This window comes from Cyprinus carpio, chromosome B20 (assembly GCF_018340385.1).
Source record: "Cyprinus carpio isolate SPL01 chromosome B20, ASM1834038v1, whole genome shotgun sequence".
In the NCBI taxonomy this organism is placed as follows: domain Eukaryota; kingdom Metazoa; phylum Chordata; class Actinopteri; order Cypriniformes; family Cyprinidae; genus Cyprinus; species Cyprinus carpio.
In genome coordinates this window covers 11797647-11817774 of record NC_056616.1, presented here as the reverse complement: position 1 = coordinate 11817774, position 20128 = coordinate 11797647, and the positions used below count along the sequence as shown (strand labels likewise).

General features: G+C 39.6%; 1 protein-coding gene across 1 annotated transcript; it reads right to left on the bottom strand.

The window, feature by feature from the left end:
• Nucleotides 1–2194: 2194 nt before the first annotated feature.
• Nucleotides 2195–15239, bottom strand: LOC109107106 (myotubularin-related protein 9). Its single transcript, XM_019120387.2, has 11 exons — nt 15087–15239; nt 14343–14548; nt 13340–13448; nt 13104–13229; nt 11151–11324; nt 10854–11071; nt 10299–10460; nt 9793–9934; nt 7859–8079; nt 6630–6781; nt 2195–4091 (listed from the first exon to the last, which is right to left on the bottom strand). Exons 2-11 carry the CDS (start codon nt 14522–14524, stop codon nt 3928–3930), a joined length of 1650 nt encoding a protein of 549 aa, XP_018975932.2. The 5' UTR covers nt 14525–14548; nt 15087–15239; the 3' UTR covers nt 2195–3927.
• Between the last annotated feature and the right edge of the window lie 4889 nt (nt 15240–20128).

Here is a 20128-nt window from a genome sequence, read left to right as displayed (position 1 = left end):
AATGCATGGATGGCAAGTCAGAACTATTACAGGTTCTGGTCTGCCAGCCACACACCATCAATATGATTAAGCCTTCCTGTGATGCTTCAAGGCCATATCCTCTCAGCTCAATTGGTCTTTACCCTGAAAATCTCTTAAAACCTCAGTCCCATCACTCCAGGTGCACATTTATGAAGCTTTTCAATCTAATAGATCAATAGAACGGATACCTGATGTGTGCAGGTCACAGAGGAAGGACATAACAAAATAGTGAATGAATAACTCAAAGTGACACACTTTTAGGGCTTGTTTGAAGTGTTTGCCCGGAGGTTACTTCAGGTCTGCTACCGTCTCTGTGAGCCTAACAAGTGTTGTCTTTGTGTCTATTATACCAGACATGAAAATATCCAAATGATGTGTCATTAGTAACCCTTTGAAATAACCAATAATTATTTTTGAAAATATTTTGGAAAAGTGTATGAAAAATTTGTTTTTATGTTCGGTCACAATGGTGGGATGTGTACTGAAATAACATATTTCTGCAGTCATAAAAATGGTTAGATAGCTTAGCCCAGCTATTTTAAACTGTTTAATCAATTCTAGGGTTACTATTATGCATAAAAAAAAACTTTAAGCAACATTGATAGGAACACTCAAAATCCAATTAAAAAATTCAATCATCACCGTGTTTCAAAATTGTTACTTTTTTGTAAAATATAACATTAATGCTATGAGTATTACAACATCATTTTACATTTTTTGTAACATTTGAATTTTTAATTTAGTGCAATATTTTGTCATTGCAACATTTTATTGTCATTTTCACTAACAACTGCAATTTAATTTATATTGTATACCTAAGTTCACTGTTATCCCACTGGTCACTATTGTGACCATCAACATGTTTACTCATTCTATGACCACACTCAACAAAACTGAATATATGTGAATGCATATATTAATGCTACACACCCTAAAGATCATGTGTACCAGAAATATTTGTCATATATTTACGTTAAGACATTTTACTAGCTTTTAGTTTTGGAGCTTTGATGCAGCCATCATCTTCTCTAGGTGCTAACAGGAAATAAGCTGCTCTGGTCATGTGACAACTTGCACTAATCATGTGAAACTGCACATATTTAATTGAGAGTGAGACCCTTTATTTTTTTCCATATTTGCAGGAAGGGCACTAAAACATCAGTCAGTAAGGTTTTTAGAACTTTATGAATGAAAGCCTTTTTTATGGTCACCGTTGTGACTGGTGGGATTAAAGGGGTTAAAAGCAGAATACAGAGCGTGTCAGCGCACACATTATTTCCAGACATAGCAAAGAAATCAGTATCTGCACAGCACAAGAGGTCCTGTATAGGGTGCATTGGAAACTCGAGCGCACATATACAGTGAACTGTATACGTGTGGCTGTTTCAGGCCCATCCCCCAGGAAACACTGCATGTTCCTGATAATGAGCAGTGAAAGCAACCATATGGTTACGTGACGAGAGATATGGTGCTTTACACAGGCAGTGTTGTATTTGCAGCATAAGCTTGAACAATATGAAACAGTGTTGCTGTTAACTAATTATTTGACAGTTCAGCAATAGATAAAAAAAAAAATCTATTATTCTGACAATCCTTATATATATATATATATATATATATATATATATATATATATATCTATTATTCTGCAAATCCTCACACACACACACACACACACACACACACACACACACACACACACACACACACACACACACACACACACACACACACACACACACACACACACACACACACTCACTGGCCACTTTTATTAGGTTCACCTAATAATGAACCAATATCACGTTCATTATCGCAGATGAATCGCCTTCGATAATGAACGCGATATTGTGTAGCTTGTCAGTGAACTACGGTTCTGTATATTAAATGCCGCTCCATTTGAAAGCAGGTGATGGCGATTTAGCGGTAATCAGGGAACCAGATTTACTGACGAAATGCGTGTGACAATCACATGCGATTTATCGCCTATCCCTAGTTTAGATATCATTGTTTTCTTTTTTCAATGGTAATATTTGTCATTATTGCGATGCGCTGATAAGACAAGTCAAATTGATTACCGGTAATTCATATTTTATTATCATGTATTGTTTCGGAACTGAGATACTTACAGGTGGTCAATTTAAATATGAAAATAAATAAATAAACACAGATGTACATTAAACAAATTTAATGCCCACAGAACATAACATACGTCAGTTATACATTTGATCATTTTGTAAAGCAAGGCATGACACTGTACAGACAATTTTACAGTGAATCTTAATAATGCTTGTCAGTTGATGCTACTGAAGTGCCAGAATGAAATAAAAAAAATTGTGCATTAAAAAACCCCAAACAAAAACAACAACAACTGACTGTCTATCCCCAGTATCAAAACCTACCTTAAACTAAAACACATTCAAAAATGTAGCCGAGTCTATTTGATGGCAAGAACCCAGTGGAATTATTAAAATGACCTATATATGCTACAGGAGTCACTACACAATAGATTTAAATATTCAGATATTTATGAAACAAATGGACCCAAAAACCTTTAACAGCACATTAAGCATATATATCTTGATTTATTTGCATAAATGATATGTGAAATGACTTGCATGAGATTTTGCAACAAACACCTTCTGTGTACAGACTATGCTCATGTCACTCGTGGAGAACCGGAGGGAATGCAATGCTTTTGTGCAGAACGGAAACTAATAATCCCAGTGGGCTTTATTTTTAGATGTTTCTAAACAACTGCTGTGTGTGTTCTAATAAAGATTTTCTCATATATATTTAAAAAAAACAACAAAAAAAAAAAAACATTTTGTAACAAAGATTTTCAAGGGTTGTATTTTCACATTTACAATATCTCTAACAGAAATCTGGATTTTAAAACTATATACTAAATATCTTTATACAAATATGAATATTACCTGTACACAATCTTGCATTTGTAAAGCAAAAAGTGCCACTTTTGGCAATTTCTTAAAGGAAAAGTTCCCCTCAAAAATGCAAATCTGCTGAAAATGTACTCACTCTAAGGCCATCCAAAATGTAGACAATTTTAGTTCCTTCACACTTGCAAAACTTGCTCACCAATACATCCTCTGCAGTGTATGGGTGCCGTGAGAATGAGAGTTCAAAAGGCTGATAAAAAAAAAAAGAAATAATCCACAAGCATTATTATGGATTATGGACTGGTATTTTGGGATGAACTAGAGGCATGTGGATTGCTTGTGTTTGATTGTAATGTTTTTAATCGGCTATTTGGACTCCCATTCTGATGGCACCCATTCACTGCAGAGGATCCCACTAGTGTGCAAGTGCTGTAATGTTACATTTTTCCAAATCTTTCTACATCTTGGACAGCACTTTTGGGCATTTTTTCTCTCTGGAAGGAGTTAGGTATCACGTAAGACTATGTAAACCACCTGTGTTTGATTCAAATGGTATCTCCAGCATCCAATAGTCAGTCCAATATTTTCCCTTTTGTTTTATTTTATAATTATGTTTTCTATTGCACTTCATGGCACACGACTTTAAAGAAAAAAGAAAAAAAACATGGCACATCAGCAGTCCCTTTTCTTTGAGAACATGTAAACCAAAGCACCAATGTACAATCTCTAATGAAATGACATCCATATCATAACCTGCTTAATCAGTTTAAAGTGTTTTACATGAAACACATCATAATAAGGATAAGTGAGGCATAGTGTTAAAGGAAGAAAACTACAATGATATATTAATAGAGCAGCAGATCTAGTGGCCAGAGAGTAGAATCGATTGGAGACCAATGGAGACAGAAAGAAAGAGTACGATCAGAGGAGTGTAGACACATGTGCGTGAGGCTTATTTCGGTAAGACAGAGATGGCAAATCAGAAGGATACCATTCTGTTGACGTCCTATGGTGTCTGCAGGGGGCTTTCCTCCGTCTCGAGCTGGGCCAGCTGCCTGCGCAGGCTGTTCACTTTGTTCTGCAGCTCCTTGTTGTACTCTATAATATGGACCATCTCCTGACAGGCCTCGTCCAAACACTTTGTGGAGCGATTCCAGCGAAGGAATACCCCTACAGAGAAAAGAACAAGGTGCTAGATATGTGATGATATCATTCTGTGTTGCTGATAAATGATCTTTTCTGGTACACACAAAAAGAAAAAGATGTGAGATGAGATGCCACATTGATCACCCTGCTGTACCTTAAGGTTACACATAAGAAAAGCTTTGGTCCGTGTTGCTCATGTCAGATAAGTCTCATTAACTACTACTACACGGAGAGTTTACAAACTACATGCTACATCCTGCCTTACGAACAACTGGTGCAACCAAATAATGTATAGATTTAGTTACAAACTAGCTGGTAGTTACCAAGCCTCTAGTGTGGACTTATCGTTCTAATTCAAGTAAGAACTTATGAATGGCTGGTGCAACCCTACCCTGGTCAATACTCATTCAACTGTGAAATTAACAATTGATTAGCTATTCCTCAAAGGACCTTGACACTTAAAGGAATAGTTTTACTCACTCTCAGGCCATGTAATATGTAGATGTTTGTTTCTTCATTAGAACAGATTTGGAGAAATTTTGTGCATTGCATCACTGCATTACATTGAAATGTATTTATTGCATTACATCACTTTCTCACCAATGGATCCTCTGCAGTGAATGGGTGCCATCAGAATGAGAGTTAAAAAAAAAAAACACAATAATCTATAAGTAATCCACATGACTCCAGTCCATTAGTTAATATCTTGTAAAGTGAAAAGCTGCATGTTTGTAAGAAACAAATCCTTTTTTCTATCTGTAATATTGGTGTTTCCAGTGAAAGGCTTGTCTCATCTGAATCAGGAGAGAAATATGCACATTTCATTTACAAGTGAAAAATAGTCCAAAACAGGTCTAAACAAATATGTTGGTGGAATTTAATGTGAGAGGACAACAGGGGAAGGACTTTTTCACTGGAGGAAGTGCTATTATGAATTACAGACTCATATTTTATCCATAAGTGATGGTTTAAAGTTCAAACGCCTTTTACAAATGCACAGCTTTTCATGTCATAAATCATTAATTGATGGGTTTGAGTTGTGTGGATTACTTTTGGATTATTGTGGTGTTTCTATCAGCTGTTTGGACTCTTATTCTGACGGCACCCATTCACTTTAGAGCAAGTAATGTAATGCTAAATTTATCTAAATCTGTTCCGATAAAGAAAAAACTCATAAATCTTGGACAGCCTGAGATACCACGTTAATATAGCCAACCAGTACTGTATTAGCAATACATCTGCTTGCCAAAAATAAACTGGACACAGTTCTTTCACATATGGTTCTGTACTTAAGTGACTTGAAAGAAAGTGCAAATTAAAGAAAGGATGCATTCATATGTAACCCACAAATTGAAAACTCAAATAGTTTCGTTCAAACCACCTGGTTACTTTCATTCATTCACACAAACATACCAGCAGCATGTGCTACTTCCATTCATTTTTTTTTTTAAATATAGGTTGATGAACTGGAATCTAGTTAAAGGCTTATATCTATAGTATAAGACTGTTCAGTGTAGCTTTTGGCGAGTACAGTATTATTTACACGTTTGACTGGTAGTTTATATGAAAGGTCTAAACATATCTGTGAGTTGTTTGAGAACTGCTCATGTAACTGAAAGTGAACCCCCATGGCATTAAACTCCATATCTGCTTGGCTGCTTTTCCTGAAAGAGTCTCTTTCACTGCACCTCTAACTATAGAGGCATGACAGGCTCCAGAGATGAGGACTAAAAAAATGAATGGCACAGAGGTCATCGGGGTTAAATCATTGTCACACTTGTGAATTCCATGTGACGTTAATCTGTATCTGGTGAAAAGTTTAAAACAAACGGATGTTGAAGTGTCAGAGTTGCTTTTTTAATGCTAAATAATATCTTAAATATGACAAGTAAGTTAAATTTTCTTGATGTAAAATAAATTGATTACTATATTTAGAGTAATATTAACTTTATTTTATAAATTTCATCTTTGTCTAATCTGTCCAAAAAAAAAAAAAAAAAAAAAAACACAATCTCTGTCATATATACAAACTACAATGACTTTGCAGCAGACTATAGGTGTGTTCTTTAAAAATGTAAATAATTAATTGAAATAATTTTGTATTCTAAAATTAAAATACTTCTTATATGTAATTAATAATAGATTTTAGATAAAAAAAAAATGTAATTACTAAAAAACAATTTAAAGAATATATGTTCCAGAAGGCTTTCACTTTAATTACACCAGGAGAATTATAATTATTCAGATGGAAGTCTGTCTCAGAGTTTGTTAAACAATGTTGAAGTACGTGACTAATGCACAGGATACAGTATCTATAGGTGCATCTGTTGTATGGCATGGAAGAATGGTGACATATCACTCATTTCAAAACACATACTGATCTTACAACCCAAGGTTCACTGCAAAAATATAGTTAAAGCACCAAACAACACATGACTGCCCCCTATAGTTGGACTGGGTAAACATGCTTTTCAATATCATTTTCATGATGATGTCACATTCACAGCAGGTGCTGGAAGAGATCAAAAATGAGAGGAATGTGGGAGATTTAATGGCGCTCACCCTCCCACAGAAGCAGGCTTTGGGGAGCCACAGACGGCCAGATGACCAGGTTATTGGGCTCATATAGAGGGTTGAGAAATCGCTCCAGCTCCTGAGGTCTGTTCACCCACGACCACAGAGAAACAGTTTTCTGAGACAGCTGCAGCTTCACCCTGAAACATTACACAGAAAGTACAAAGTTTACATTTACACCTCCTCATGTTATGAAGTGCGAGACACATCCAGCCATTGCCATCCATTATCTTACAATAAGCAACTATTCTACACTTCAAGCTGGATCGTAACATTCATAAATATTCTAATCTTGCAATTCTTCTGAGTACATTCTTTAAAATAAAGTTTCCAAAGGTTTTTTTTTTTTGTTTGTTTGGGTTTTTTTTTTTTTTTTTTTTTTTTTTGCAGCGATGCCACAGAAGAACCATTTCATGTTTCCTAAAGAACCTTTCAGTGAACAGTTCTTAAAAGAACCATTTTTTCTTAGTGAAGAACAATTTTAAGAATCTTTTCCCACTATTAACCACCTTTTATACAAGGGAAAGTTTCTATGGATGTTAAAGGTTCTTCATGGAAACATCAATGCTCATAAGGAACCTTTATTTTTTGAGTTCATTTAAAGAACACATATGGTAAAATGTTAAACCAGAATGAAACCTCTTCTCTTGTCTAAAGATCAGATTTATGACATCACAAACTACATACCATTCATTGTCGGTAAATGACTGTACCAAAACTGGGCATTTTGAAATGTGATACACATTTAAGCAACAAGTTGAAAACCATTTCACAACACATTTACCAAAACATCCTGTTCAGAGTATGAAACAAACACAAAAGGGTCACGGCCAACAACAAGTAGACCTTTACTGATGCAGGAGTGTTGATTGAATGGGTCGTGACCTTCTGCTCCAGTACGTATCTTTCCGTACGGATAGAATTACAACAAGCCATGTGTTTATGTACAAGTGTAAACTATAGCCCAATCAAAAATTCCCTTGTGGTTTTCTTTCAAAATCCACCTTTGGTGACGTAACTGTTTCACAGACACACAAGTTACCTTCAGAGTGATAAAATAACTGTGGCCTTTGCAACAGGTCCTGTGTTGGCTACTTAGAGATTTATCTGATATGGTTCAAACAAACTGTTTTTACAATGTAATATAGGAAATGAGATAGATGTGAGAATCTGTAAATGGACGTCATGACAGGGATGTGATGAAGGGGAACACTAACCTCTCGGCCACGCAGTTTCCAAGGAAAGTGCCAAACTGTGAGGCATAGGCGTGCTCGAAGAACATGATCAGCAAGTTCTCGTTGAACTGGAAGGAGCAAGGGAACTGCCGCAGGATCTGCCACACACAGTCCAGGAAGAGCAGGAACACAGGCGCTTCACTTCGGGGCTTCCCATTCGAGTATGCAGACTGTGCACAGCGCTGCTGGAACGGGTGACCGGCCTGGAGGTAAAGGTTACAGGACCTTAGGTTATCCCAGACTTTACAGAGAAACATCATAAAACCAAGGCTGTGTCTCATTCCACTTCCTAGTTCCTTATGTTTTTAATCAGTGAATTATATAATAAAAAAAATAAAAAAAATCACCTGTGACACATTTTATAGTCATCACGATTATTCAGTATTTATCAACAACATGGCTTTATGTCATATATGGACACTATGAAATAAGCATTTCTCCTACATTTCTTTAAGAAAAACATATTATGTGCATACATACTGAAACTGCATTCAGACATAAAACAACTAAAAGAAAAAGAAAAATGTTGACCGGTTGATGTTGATTGGTTAGCTGTTCCAGTGCGTCGTGATTGGCGAACAGCTTAGACAGTGTACTGCCCCGCCCCTTGCCAAAGCAGCAAGTTCTGTCTGCTCTGGTATAGCTAAGGATGCCATCAATATTTCCATATCAATATTGCCATACCCCCCATCCCCTCGGGTAACGGTAATATATATTATGCTTATTAATCTTTAATTCTAACATTATAACATGAATTGCAGTGAAACTGCTACACAGTTAACATACATATTTACATACATAATTATTCAGGTTCATGTGCAATATCTGCGTTAAAATGCCCAGCGAGGTAAAAAAACATCTGCTGCAAGGAAATTAAAAAGGCACAGGGGGTGAACAAAACGGTGTTTCTTCGACATGGCGAAAAGGCTACAGCAGCACTTCTTTGTCGTCGTCGTCTTGTCTGATCCACTCAACCAAAGCGTTCTAACCATGACCTCGCCCCTCCCCACCCCCCCAACCATTCAAATTTCCATAGGCGGGAATTATTTTAATGATATTCTAATGGGCTGCTTTGTGACATCACAAAACCCCGTAAAACAATGCTGTAGTCCAAATGAGCCGGTCGCTATAGTTCTTAAAAAGGGATTTTTTTTTTTTTTACAAAATATCTCCCTTAATAAATCTTTTTTACGCCCAAACATACACACTACACACTGACTAAAATTCAAAAAGTAAAAAAGCACAATAGGACCCCTTTAATATATTTTAAAATAATTTATTATGTATTTATGCCTGTGATTTTCAGCATTATTACTCCAGACTTCAGTGTCACATGATCCTTCAGAAATCATACTAACATGCTGATTTGGTGCTTAAGAAACATTATTTTTATCAATGTTAGAAATGTGTGCTAAATGTTTGTGTAATATTTTTGTGGAATTCTTTGACAGTAGTGAATAGAAAGTTCAAAGAACAGCATTTGTTCGAAACCAAACACTTTTGCAACATTATCAATGTCTTTACTGTAACTTTTGATCAATTTAATGTATCCTTGCTAAATGAACCCAAATTTTCCACAGTAAAGTACATAAATAAATTCATAAAAATAAATCCCAAGCTGTTTTGAAACATCTAACAACTGCAGAATAAAGCAATATGACAAACAAATTTTTATTTAATTCCTGTATAATATATTGATGGGAAATACTTCAATACTTTATAATGCTTTGTCTTTATACAATAAGACGTTTGCTCTTCTCTGATGGCCAGTGATAATATTTCTGGTATGCAAATATTGTGAGCAGCCAATTTTTTACAGTACATTCAGAGAATTTCTAGGGAGGTTAATAAAATGATTTTGACAATGGTACAGGAAGCAGTAATCAAGACACATCCGAGTTTCTCGGTTTTCTCACCTGTAACCACTCTCGCTCAATCAGCACCTCAAAGCCACGGATGGTTCTACAAGCCGGATCGAGGATGATCTGGGCGAGAGACGTGACCTGCAGTGTTGAATCAGTGCCCTCTGTGCCATGAACCAGCACTGACGCCCCTTCCCTAGAATACAACACAAATTAAAGTGGCCCCTCCAAGTTTGAAACTGCACTCAGATTGAAATTATTTAGCACACACATAGTGCTAGAAACCTGATAATGAACTGCATGCTGAAAGCAGCTTTTAAAGCAGCAGTACCAGTGTGGTATGAACATAATGATAATTACAGCATGACAACAGCACTAATTATCACCACAACAAAGCTTTGTAACAAACGTGGCGAGAAACAGGGCGACTGTAATGAACTTAGAATAGAGCTAAAACAGTAATTAACACAGCTGCACAATATAGCGTGTACAGATCTGTCTGTAGAGTGATGGCTCTGTGTGCATGAGACAGAAACAGATAGACGTATCAACAGATGTACCTGTCAATGCACTGTGCAGCCAGGCAGGCCGTTGTGAGGATTTCCTTAACCTTACTCTGCCAGTTGGACGCTTCAAGTTTACTGAGCCAGCGGTCCATGCTGTGCGACTGATCGTTGCACGCCTCCACCAGCTTTATCAGACTGTCCTGCAGAACATTAGACCTGTGGGAGAACAGCTGTCAGATTATAGTCTCAGTTACAGGACTCATTTATGCAGCTGTGTTTGTTTGCTTGCATATGGTATTCTTCAGCTCCAAAAGAGCATTTTAGCTGCAACTGACATGTGTTTTCCAGGCTTGAACGAGTTTAAGCCACCTAATAAAAGTACAGTAGGTACTAGTCTCAGTCTCAGATGGTACAAATCGCTCACAGTCCATTCACTGACCACCTGATGTGTACTGATCACAAACATGAAAAGAAAGTGATCTGATTCACTGACTTTAGTGACTTTATAACATGGCCATAACATGGAAATGATTATCAATCAGAATATTAATTTTATCCATCCCTAAGTATGCAGTTAGTCTGGCTGTGTGAGAATAATTGGATACACACCTCTCAATGGCTTTATGGATCCTCCTCCACTGAGGGTAGTTGGCTTCCTGTTCAAATCCTCCTCCGCGAGCTTTAGCCTGCTGCGCTACAGCTATAGTCCGCGTGTCGATGATGTAACCTCGCTTCCCCGCGCAAAGTGTGGCATTGATTAGTTTCTCGTCCTCTTTGCAGCGGCGTCCATTGGTTCCTGTTAGTGGCTGTGCTGCTCGCATCATCACCTGTGGACAGTGTGATCAGAGTCTGTTTTAAACAGGTTAACATTTGGAAACAAAATTTCCAAAGTGCACTTCTTCTAACCATGCCGTTTTTCTTGTGGTAGTAACTGAGCACAGGGAAACGGCCTCCGTGACGGAAGGAAGCAGCTTTGCAGAGACTTTCATCATCGATGTCTTTGGGCACAGTCAGAAGGGACGGGTACGAGGGGCACACGCTGAAGTCTTTATTTACCTCACTCAGTCTCCATTCATCTGTCTGAGAGAGGACAACAGAACTCAGTGTCAGCTTTATTTAATTAGACACTTTATTTTCTAAATGAAAATAACAAAAATCACAAGCAAAAAGTGTTTTTTTTTAAAGGGGTCATATGATGCTGCTAAAAAGAACATTATTTTGTGTATTTGGTGTAATGAAATGTGTTTATGCGTTTTAAGGTTAAAAACCACATCATTTTCCACTTACTGTACATTATTGTTTCTCCTCTTTGCCCCTTCTGAAACGCGTCGATTTTCACAAGGTTCATCTCTCTGAAAAGCGAGGTGTGCTGTGATTGGCCAGCTATCCAGCACATTGTGATTGGCCGAATGCCTAAGTGTGTGATGGAAATGTTACACCTCTTAACATATTGTGATGCCTTGTCTGGCCGGAGCGATGAGACAAAAACATAAAACCCATTATAAACGTGATATAAACATGATTTCTAGTCGTGTTTTCTTTTGGAAGGCTAAAACAAAGCAGTTTCGCTTTCTCAATGAAACAATGTCACACACCGCGGTGATCCGCGGCCGGCTTGAGTGAGCAGAGGCGGGCAGCCTAGAGTGTGCCGCGGTTGGCTTGAGTGAGCCGCGGGCGGCTTGAGAACGGTGGGTAGGCGGATTCTACGAAGGAGCGTACCTTGGTCTTGCAGCGACCACATGTGACGACCCCGGGCTGGACGCCGCGTCGTCCACGGTGAAAGCCGATTCAGCGCTCCACAGTGCAATGTTGTCCTCTTCGTCCTCTTTTGGAAGGCCAAACAAAGTAGTTTCGCTTTCACAGTGAAACACACAGCCTCGATACGACATGGCGGCGGCGGCAACAACAATACTACAACGAGAATAAAAGGTATGCCTTCTTTCTTTGCGTGAACATCTGGGCAGCGTTATGCAAATCTTCCCACATACTGACGTAGAGATGTGGGTGTGTGTTAGAACGAGCCATTTCAGGGGGGCGTGGACGATTCTCAACTTTTATAAAGAATATCTCTTTGGATTTGAGACTTTAGTCTTTTCAACTTTACAGATCTTCTTTATTCACCAAGAGCTTGTAACACTCCAAAGAGAAAGGAAAATTTGAAATCGCATCATATGACCCCTTTAACTAAGTCTAAACCAAAAGAGGTTTGATATACTGTACACTACCACTCAAAAGCTGGGGTGAGTCTTTTTTTAAGAAATTAATAATTTTATTTAGCAAGGATGCATTATATTGATCAAACGTGACTGTAAAGAATAATAATAATTTAAGTAAATGCTGTTTAGAGCACTTAAGTTTCCACTATTCCACTATTATATTAAGCGGCACAACTGTTTTCAACATTGATAATAATAATAAACGCTCCATGAGCCCCAAATTAGCATATTAGAATGACTGCTGAAAGATCACATGACACTGAAGACTGTAATTACACTGAAATTTCAGCTTTGCCATCACAGGACTAAATGACATATTAAAATAAATAATAATATAGAACAGTTGTTTTAAATCGTAATTATATTTCAGAATATTATTATCGTGTTATTGTATTTTAATCAAATAAACCCAGCTTTGATGAGTATATACAACATTTACTGACCCCAAACTTTTGAACGGGAGTTTATGAAATACTAACTGTATTTTTATTAAATTGGATATCAGAACATGAAGTCCCGAACATGTGCTCTTTGGCTTCCCATAGAGAATCATCTGAAAAAATGAGCAATGATACACTGAGAAACTGTATTACAACTTTTTCTGATGACCTCAGTGTCAAGGATTCCAGGGATAAAACAATACCATAGACTCCAGATCTTTGAAAGCCTCCTCTGGTACGAACAACTGCCATCCATCCTCAATGACCTCAAACAGAGGACGGTAGAAGAACGGATACATCAGGGACACAGAGTCCAGCGTGGAGAGAGCCTGAAAAATGAATGATCATAAACTGAACACTAACTGCATAAACAGATTAGTAGAAGGGTTATTAGTCAATTATAATTCTGCTTTATGAGTGAGTACTAATGCAGTCTTACTTCAATTGAGCTGGCAATGTTGAGACACTCCTCCATGCCCGGTATGTCCAGCTGAATCACCCGCAGGTCCTTACACTTTACAATAATAGTTCCCAGTGATCCCACAAACCTGTGCACATTAGGTCAGTAAGACGTTTTTGACAGAAGTCTCTCATGCTCATCAAGGCTGCATTTATTTGATCAAAAATGTAGTAAAACCACTAATATTGTGAAACGGTATTACATTTTACAATAACTGTTTTCTATACAGTTTTAAAATGTAAATTATAACCGTGATGTCAAAGCTGAATTTTCAGCAGACATTATTACTCCAGTCTTTAGTGCTACATGACTCCTCAGAAATCATTCTAATATGAGAATTCTTATTATTATATGTGTTTTTTTTTTGTGAAAACAGTGATACATTTTTTCAGGATTCTTTGATGAATATAAACAATGTATTTGAATCATATCTTTTGTAACATTATACATTTCTTTACTGTCACGTTTGATCAATAAAAATATATATGTGACCCTGGAACACAAAACCAGTCATAAGTCGCTGGGGTATATTTGTAGCAATAGCCAACAATACATTGTATGGCTCAAAATTATCGATTTTTCTTTTATGCCAAAAAAATCATTAGGATATTAAATCAAGTTTTTTTTTTAATTTCCTACCGCAGATATATCAAAACTTATTTTTTTATAAGTAATATGCAATGCTAATTTGCACCCTCAGATTTTCAAATAGTTGTATATCAGCCAAATATTGTCCTATGCTAACAAACCATACATCAACTAAAAGCTTTATGCATCACAAAAGCTTATTTATTCAGCTTTCAGATGATGTATAAATCTCAACTTCAAAACAATTGACCCTTATGATTGGTTTTTGCGGTCCAGGGTCACATATATTTTTATTTGACTGACACAGTTGTGAAAATGACATAAATTGTATTTAAAAATAATATGCCATTTTCACTAGTTGTCTCAGACTTCCCTCTCTGTGTATCAGCAGTACCTTTTCTCAATAGAGTCGATGTTAGCATGAAGCAGCCAGAGCTCCTCGGTGTTGTCCTGGCGAGAAGACAAGATGAGGTGATGTCCTGTCAGACACAGAGTTCCCTCCACAGTGGGCATGAAGGGGCGGTGGAGGACCACCCCATCCACACGGGGGGTTTTGATCAGCTCAGCAAACTCCATGATGTTTTGAGAGGCACAAGAAACCTGCGAGAGTCATTAGGAGAGGAAACACTGATGTATATGAATACTGTATTGAAAACTAGGTCTTAGTTTCATTATTGGGTTTCTTATTATTCTGTTATTTGCATTCATCTGACAACTAAACCTATATACTAGTATGATAATAATAAAAGCAATGGTTATACACGGTTGATAAGAGGTTTGTTATCATTAATATGTTGCAGCGGTGGGTTGCTCATCTGCTGCAGGTTGCAAAACAAGAGGCAAGGTAAGAAAAATACCACATTCGTCTAATTTACTCGAAAGAGCGTAACTAAACCAGACACTTGCATTCATAAACAGTTATTCTAGCATATTCAAGGTATCTGTTTAATTTCTCTCGGCTCGTTGTGTCATCAGACTGAAATATGACAACAAACGGGATTTTGCAGCTTTGTGTCGCATCAGCACGAAGACGCTCGGACTACCGCAGGTGTTACAATGTTACTTGTCAAGAACAAAATATGCATTTTAAACATGTATTTAGAAGAGATGACAGCGGTAACAACTGCATTTCTCTCACCTGACACCTCTACTTCCTCGTTTCCACTCCTTTGTTGGATTTGACCGCGAGCTAATTTGAATCAATATCGCCACCTACTGGTTTGGGTGAATGTGAGGGAGAGTGAGGAGTCCTACAAGTAGAAGAGTGTTGAATATTATCACTCATCCTCTTCTCAGCAAAAAAAAAAATAAAAAATAAAAAATTGAATATTATTATTAGTAATTAGGGTAATTAATTATTACTTACTGTATGTAAGTGATATAAAATATAGGTTACACTTTATTTTAAGGTGTCCTTGTGTTATCTTTTTCACTTCGGCGCTCTCCGTCTCAGCAGCCGTATGTGTGTGCGTAACAGTTTACCAGTTGCTCAAATCCGTGCAAATGACGAGTTATACAAAGTGTCCTGAGTGTGCTGCTTTATTGATCTCTCCGGCATGCATCCACATGACCCACAATGTTGCAGTGAACACACATACTCAGTGTTTCTCTAATGAATAAAACAGGAAAAAACAAGGAAAAACAACATATCCGCTCTATTCCAGGCTGTACACACCACCATGCGTGTTCCGGACTACATTACCCAAGATTCCCTCCCACTCATACTACAATTTACGTCCTTGCGACATTAAAGGAACATCTCCCTATTTCCCCTTCATCCCACAACACTACCCCCACTCTGGATGGTAATTAACTATAATACCAATCCAGCACCCCTTGCATAACAACATAAAATGTATCAACATTTCACAGTGCAAATAACAGGAAGAAATACATCCAACATACTGCCTCCTGTTTCTCGTTTTTTTTTTTTTTTTTTTTTTTTTTTTTTTTTTTTTTTTTTTTGAGGCAACTCCCCTTGATGGAGCATACAGTCCATGTTACCGAACTCCACTCAATAAGACTCTAGCCTTTGTAATCCAGCCCCACGTGACAGGGGTAAACAGTCCATAAGGCAGAGGGTAGCACGGTGCTTGGATGGGGAAAAAGGATGACATAAAAGTTCTTTACACACAGTCCCTTTTTGGAAGCAGTCCAATTAGTGGATGGAATCTCTCTCTTCTACATTGCCTTTTTTTAAGGAGGGAATAGCAGCTGAGCATTTACACACAATAGCAACACTAATAATACCTTGTAATTGATAAAAACTCACCCATAGGCACAACAAATAACATCCACATGGGTCAACATAGAAAGTAAAAAAAAAACATTAATACAACATTAACTCTCTTTTAACAGTAGAACAGTTGGTGTGTTTGTAAAAGTCTCTTTTCCTCGAGCATCAGTCTGTCCAGTCACCAAACCACTTTGGTGGTCTCTTAACTCGTTGTGGCCTACCCCCGAGTTGGCCGTTAACAGTCAATGGTTGACTTGGTTGCACCGTGCTACCTTCTCCGCACTGCACATTTCTATCCTCCTGTTTAGTCATTGGCACATCAAGTACAGGCACCTGTTCCATGCCGCTGTCATTTACAGGTTCCTCTGCAAAGAGGTGAGTGAGGCCAAGGTCAAGGTCACTAAAGTTAACTCCAAGACTGGGAGTAGGAACCTCCTGGGGTTGCCAGGCTTCCAAACTTTTAAACACCCAGCTATTTTCCAGGGGTTGTCGGGAATGATACGGCTTGAGCTTATCGTGATGAACGACCTTCACTTTTGTCTTTGGACCTTTCTGAATTCGATACACCATATCATCCAAGTGTCCTAGAATGAAGTAAGGACCCTCATACGCAGGTAGGAACTTCCTGATCTTATTTTGCACCCTTTTAGTCCCTTTTATGAGGTACCACACAGCATCACCGACCTTATAATGTGTCCTCGCCACATTCTTGTCATATTGCTTTTTGGCACGTTCAACAGAACGACCCAGTTGCTCTCTGGCAATTTGATGTGCCAACCCCAACCTTTCTCTCATTTCAGCAACATATTGTGGGGGAGTGGGAGCTGAGGTTTCACTAAAAGGCAGCCCTACAACTAGATCAGCAGGCTCCGTCAACTCCCGGCCGAAAAGCATCATGTTTGGGGTGAAACCAGTGGAGCTATGCTTGGTAGCTCGGTAAGCCATCACAGCCATGGGAACCATGAGATCCCAGTCCCAGTGACACCGCTCTGAAGTGGTAGCCAGTATTTTCTGGAGGGTGGCGTTAAACCGCTCCACTTGTCCATCCGACTGGGGTCGGAAAGGTGTCGTTCGAGTCTTCTCAATTCCTAATAATTCACACATCGCTTGGAAAAACACAAGATTGGAAGTTAGAGCCTTGGTCACTATGCAGTGTTGATGGTGCTCCGTAGCGACAGACCCATTCAGTAACTATAACCTCTGCAACAGTGACCGCCTGGTCATTTGGCAGGGGGTAGGCTTCCACCCACTTAGTGAAATAGTCCTGCACCACAAGAATATAACGGTTGAATCGTTATGTTTCATTCATGGGGCCCATTAAATCAACAGCAATCCTTTCCATGGGAGCCCCCACCCGAACAGTGCCCATTGGCGCTTGCGGGGTCTTTGTGGGTCGAGCCTTTGCAGCACAGCTGGCACACGTGCGACACCAGAGTGTAACATCCTCCCGCATCTGGTACCAGTAATACCGTGACTGTAATCGGGACAGCGTCCGCTCCACCCCAAAGTGTCCACCCACTGGTCCATCGTGCATCTGATGCATAACATCCTTCCGAAAGACTTTTGGCAAGATAACTTGAGGATAAAACTCAGGGCCCTCCATCAGGTAGAAACGCCTTACCAGGGTGCCGTCTTTTAGATACAATCTATTCCACTGGCTCCAGTAAGCTTTAGTCGCCGGTCCATAAGGCAAGACATCACCCCAGGGAGGCCGTTCCCCACCTTCCTCGATCCACCTTTTGATTGGGGCAATATCGCTGTCAGTTGCCTGAGTGGAGCGAAGTTCCTCAGCAGTCCACCCTAGAAATGAAGCAGTACTTGCCGTCATGACAGGCTGCACTACCCCCACTGAACAGAACTCAGGATTAGCATTTCCAGTTCCATCATTTCCAGGTCCGATGTCAAAATCACACTGAACTGCCTGATGACAAACCTGAGGGCTACTGGAAGAAGGTTCGTTAAGGCTGCAGGCACAATTTGAACGACATGGCCTCCTGGATAGCACATCTGCATTTTCATGTTGGCGCCCAGGCCGATGCACAACCTTGAAATCATACTCTCCAAGCTTTTCCAACCACCGAGCCAACTGTCCTTCTGGTTCTTTCATGTTTATCAGCCACTGCAGACTACTATGATCTGTCCGCACGACAAAAGGTCTGCCCAAAAGATATTGACGGAAATGTGCTGAGAACTCCACTACAGCCAACAACTCTCTCCGTGTGGTGCAGTAATTTCGCTCCGTTAGTGTCAATCCTCGACTGCCATAGGCTAGTACGCGTTCCTTGCCATGTTGGAGTTGGGATAACACAGCTCCGATTCCAAAATTGCTGGCATCCGTATCGAGAATGAGGTCGCCATGATCCATAGGATACCCCAGAACCGGAGTGGTGGTGAGTAGCTCTTTCAGTTTTTCAAATGCTTGATTACTTTCAGGGGTCCATTGAAATCTGGCATTCTTTCGCAACAGATCATGAAGGGGCTTGGCCACGGTGGCAAAATCTCTGACAAAGCGCCGGTAGTAAGATGCTAAACCAACGAATTGTCGGATTTCATTAACACTTGTAGGCTGCGGCCATTCTCGAATCTTTTCCACCTTCTGAGGATCAGTGCCGATGCCCTCCTCTGAAACTACATGACCCAGATAAATCACCTGGCGGCGGAAGAGGCAGCACTTGGCAGGTTTCAACTTGAGGTTGGCCTGGCGCAACCTTTCAAATACCTGCGCTAGTCTTTGGATCATTTCCTTGGCATCCTTCCCCAGAACAATTATGTCGTCCAAATAGACTAAGCAAATTTCCCATTGTAATCCAGCCAGGACACGATCCATTAAGCGCTGGAATGTCGCTGGGGCGTTGCACAGCCCAAATGGCATCACATTCCATTCAAATAACCCCTTCCTGCTGCAGAACGCAGCAGCCTGCCGTGCCCTTGGAGTTAACTCCACCTGCCAATAGCCTGAAGCTAGATCCAGGGTGCTTAAACCATTTCGCCATAGACAGAGTGTCCAGAGTATCCTGGATTCGCGGAAGGGGATAAGCATCTTTGATAGTGCGTTCATTCAGGATTCTATAGTCCACACACAGTCTGTATGTCTGATCTTTCTTCCGAACCATAACAATTGGCGAAGCCCAGCTGCTATGGCTAGGGGCAGCTAAACCAGTGTCAAGGTTTTGCTGGATCTGTTCGTCTGCACTGTGCTGTTTCTCAAAGGCCATTCTTCAGGGCTGGTTTTTTTGGATGTGGACATGGTCGTGTTTGGATGTCATGTTGCACCAGGTTTGTGCGACCCAGGTCCATCGGTCCAGCTGAGAAAACATCACCATAAGTGCTTAGGAGTTCTGCTAGCTCTTCTTGATCCGACTTCCCCAGATGCACTATACTCTCAGCATATAAAGACTGTAAATGACTTGGAACAGTTGTAGTGGTTGGGCTCGCAGTTGGCAGCTCGGAATTGGCAACCTTTACGACATTTGCAGGTTGTAGAAACCCGGCAATGGCCCCCTTCCTTACTTGCACGGCAATGGTGCCTGGGTTATACAGTCTTATTGGAATCTGTTTATTGGGTTGAGCGTCAACTACAATCCGTGCCACCAACACTCTGTGTTTCTCCATAAACCCTTTTGTTGGACTCAGTAACACATTGCCCTGCACATGCTCTCGGAAATGTGCATTTCCTGGCACGATATATTCACGTCCTGCTTCCAGAACAGCGGTGGGTGCTATTCTAACAATGTGGACCCTGGATTTGTTTTTGGGATTAAAGTAAGGTATCTGCTCACCGAACAGTACAATTTTCTGACTGCCAAAGTCGAGACGTGCTCGGGCTTGTTCCAGGAACGGATGTCCAAGAATGGTTTCTGTGTCCTCGGTTACATCGGCCACAATGAAGTTAACGCTGACTGTGTGTGTTCCAACCTGTATCGGCACGTGGACTTCCCCAAGAA

Bases quoted from the DNA above. Each gene is read 5' to 3' on its own strand.
- LOC109107106 (XM_019120387.2), bottom strand. From the start codon at position 14,524: ATGGAGTTTGCTGAGCTGATCAAAACCCCCCGTGTGGATGGGGTGGTC. The intron at 13,230-13,339 runs GTAAGACTGCAT...TTCATTTTTCAG, and splicing joins ACATTGCCAGCTCAATTGAA to GCTCTCTCCACGCTGGACTC. The intron at 9,935-10,298 runs GTACATCTGTTG...GTTGTATTCTAG, and splicing joins GCTGCACAGTGCATTGACAG to GGAAGGGGCGTCAGTGCTGG.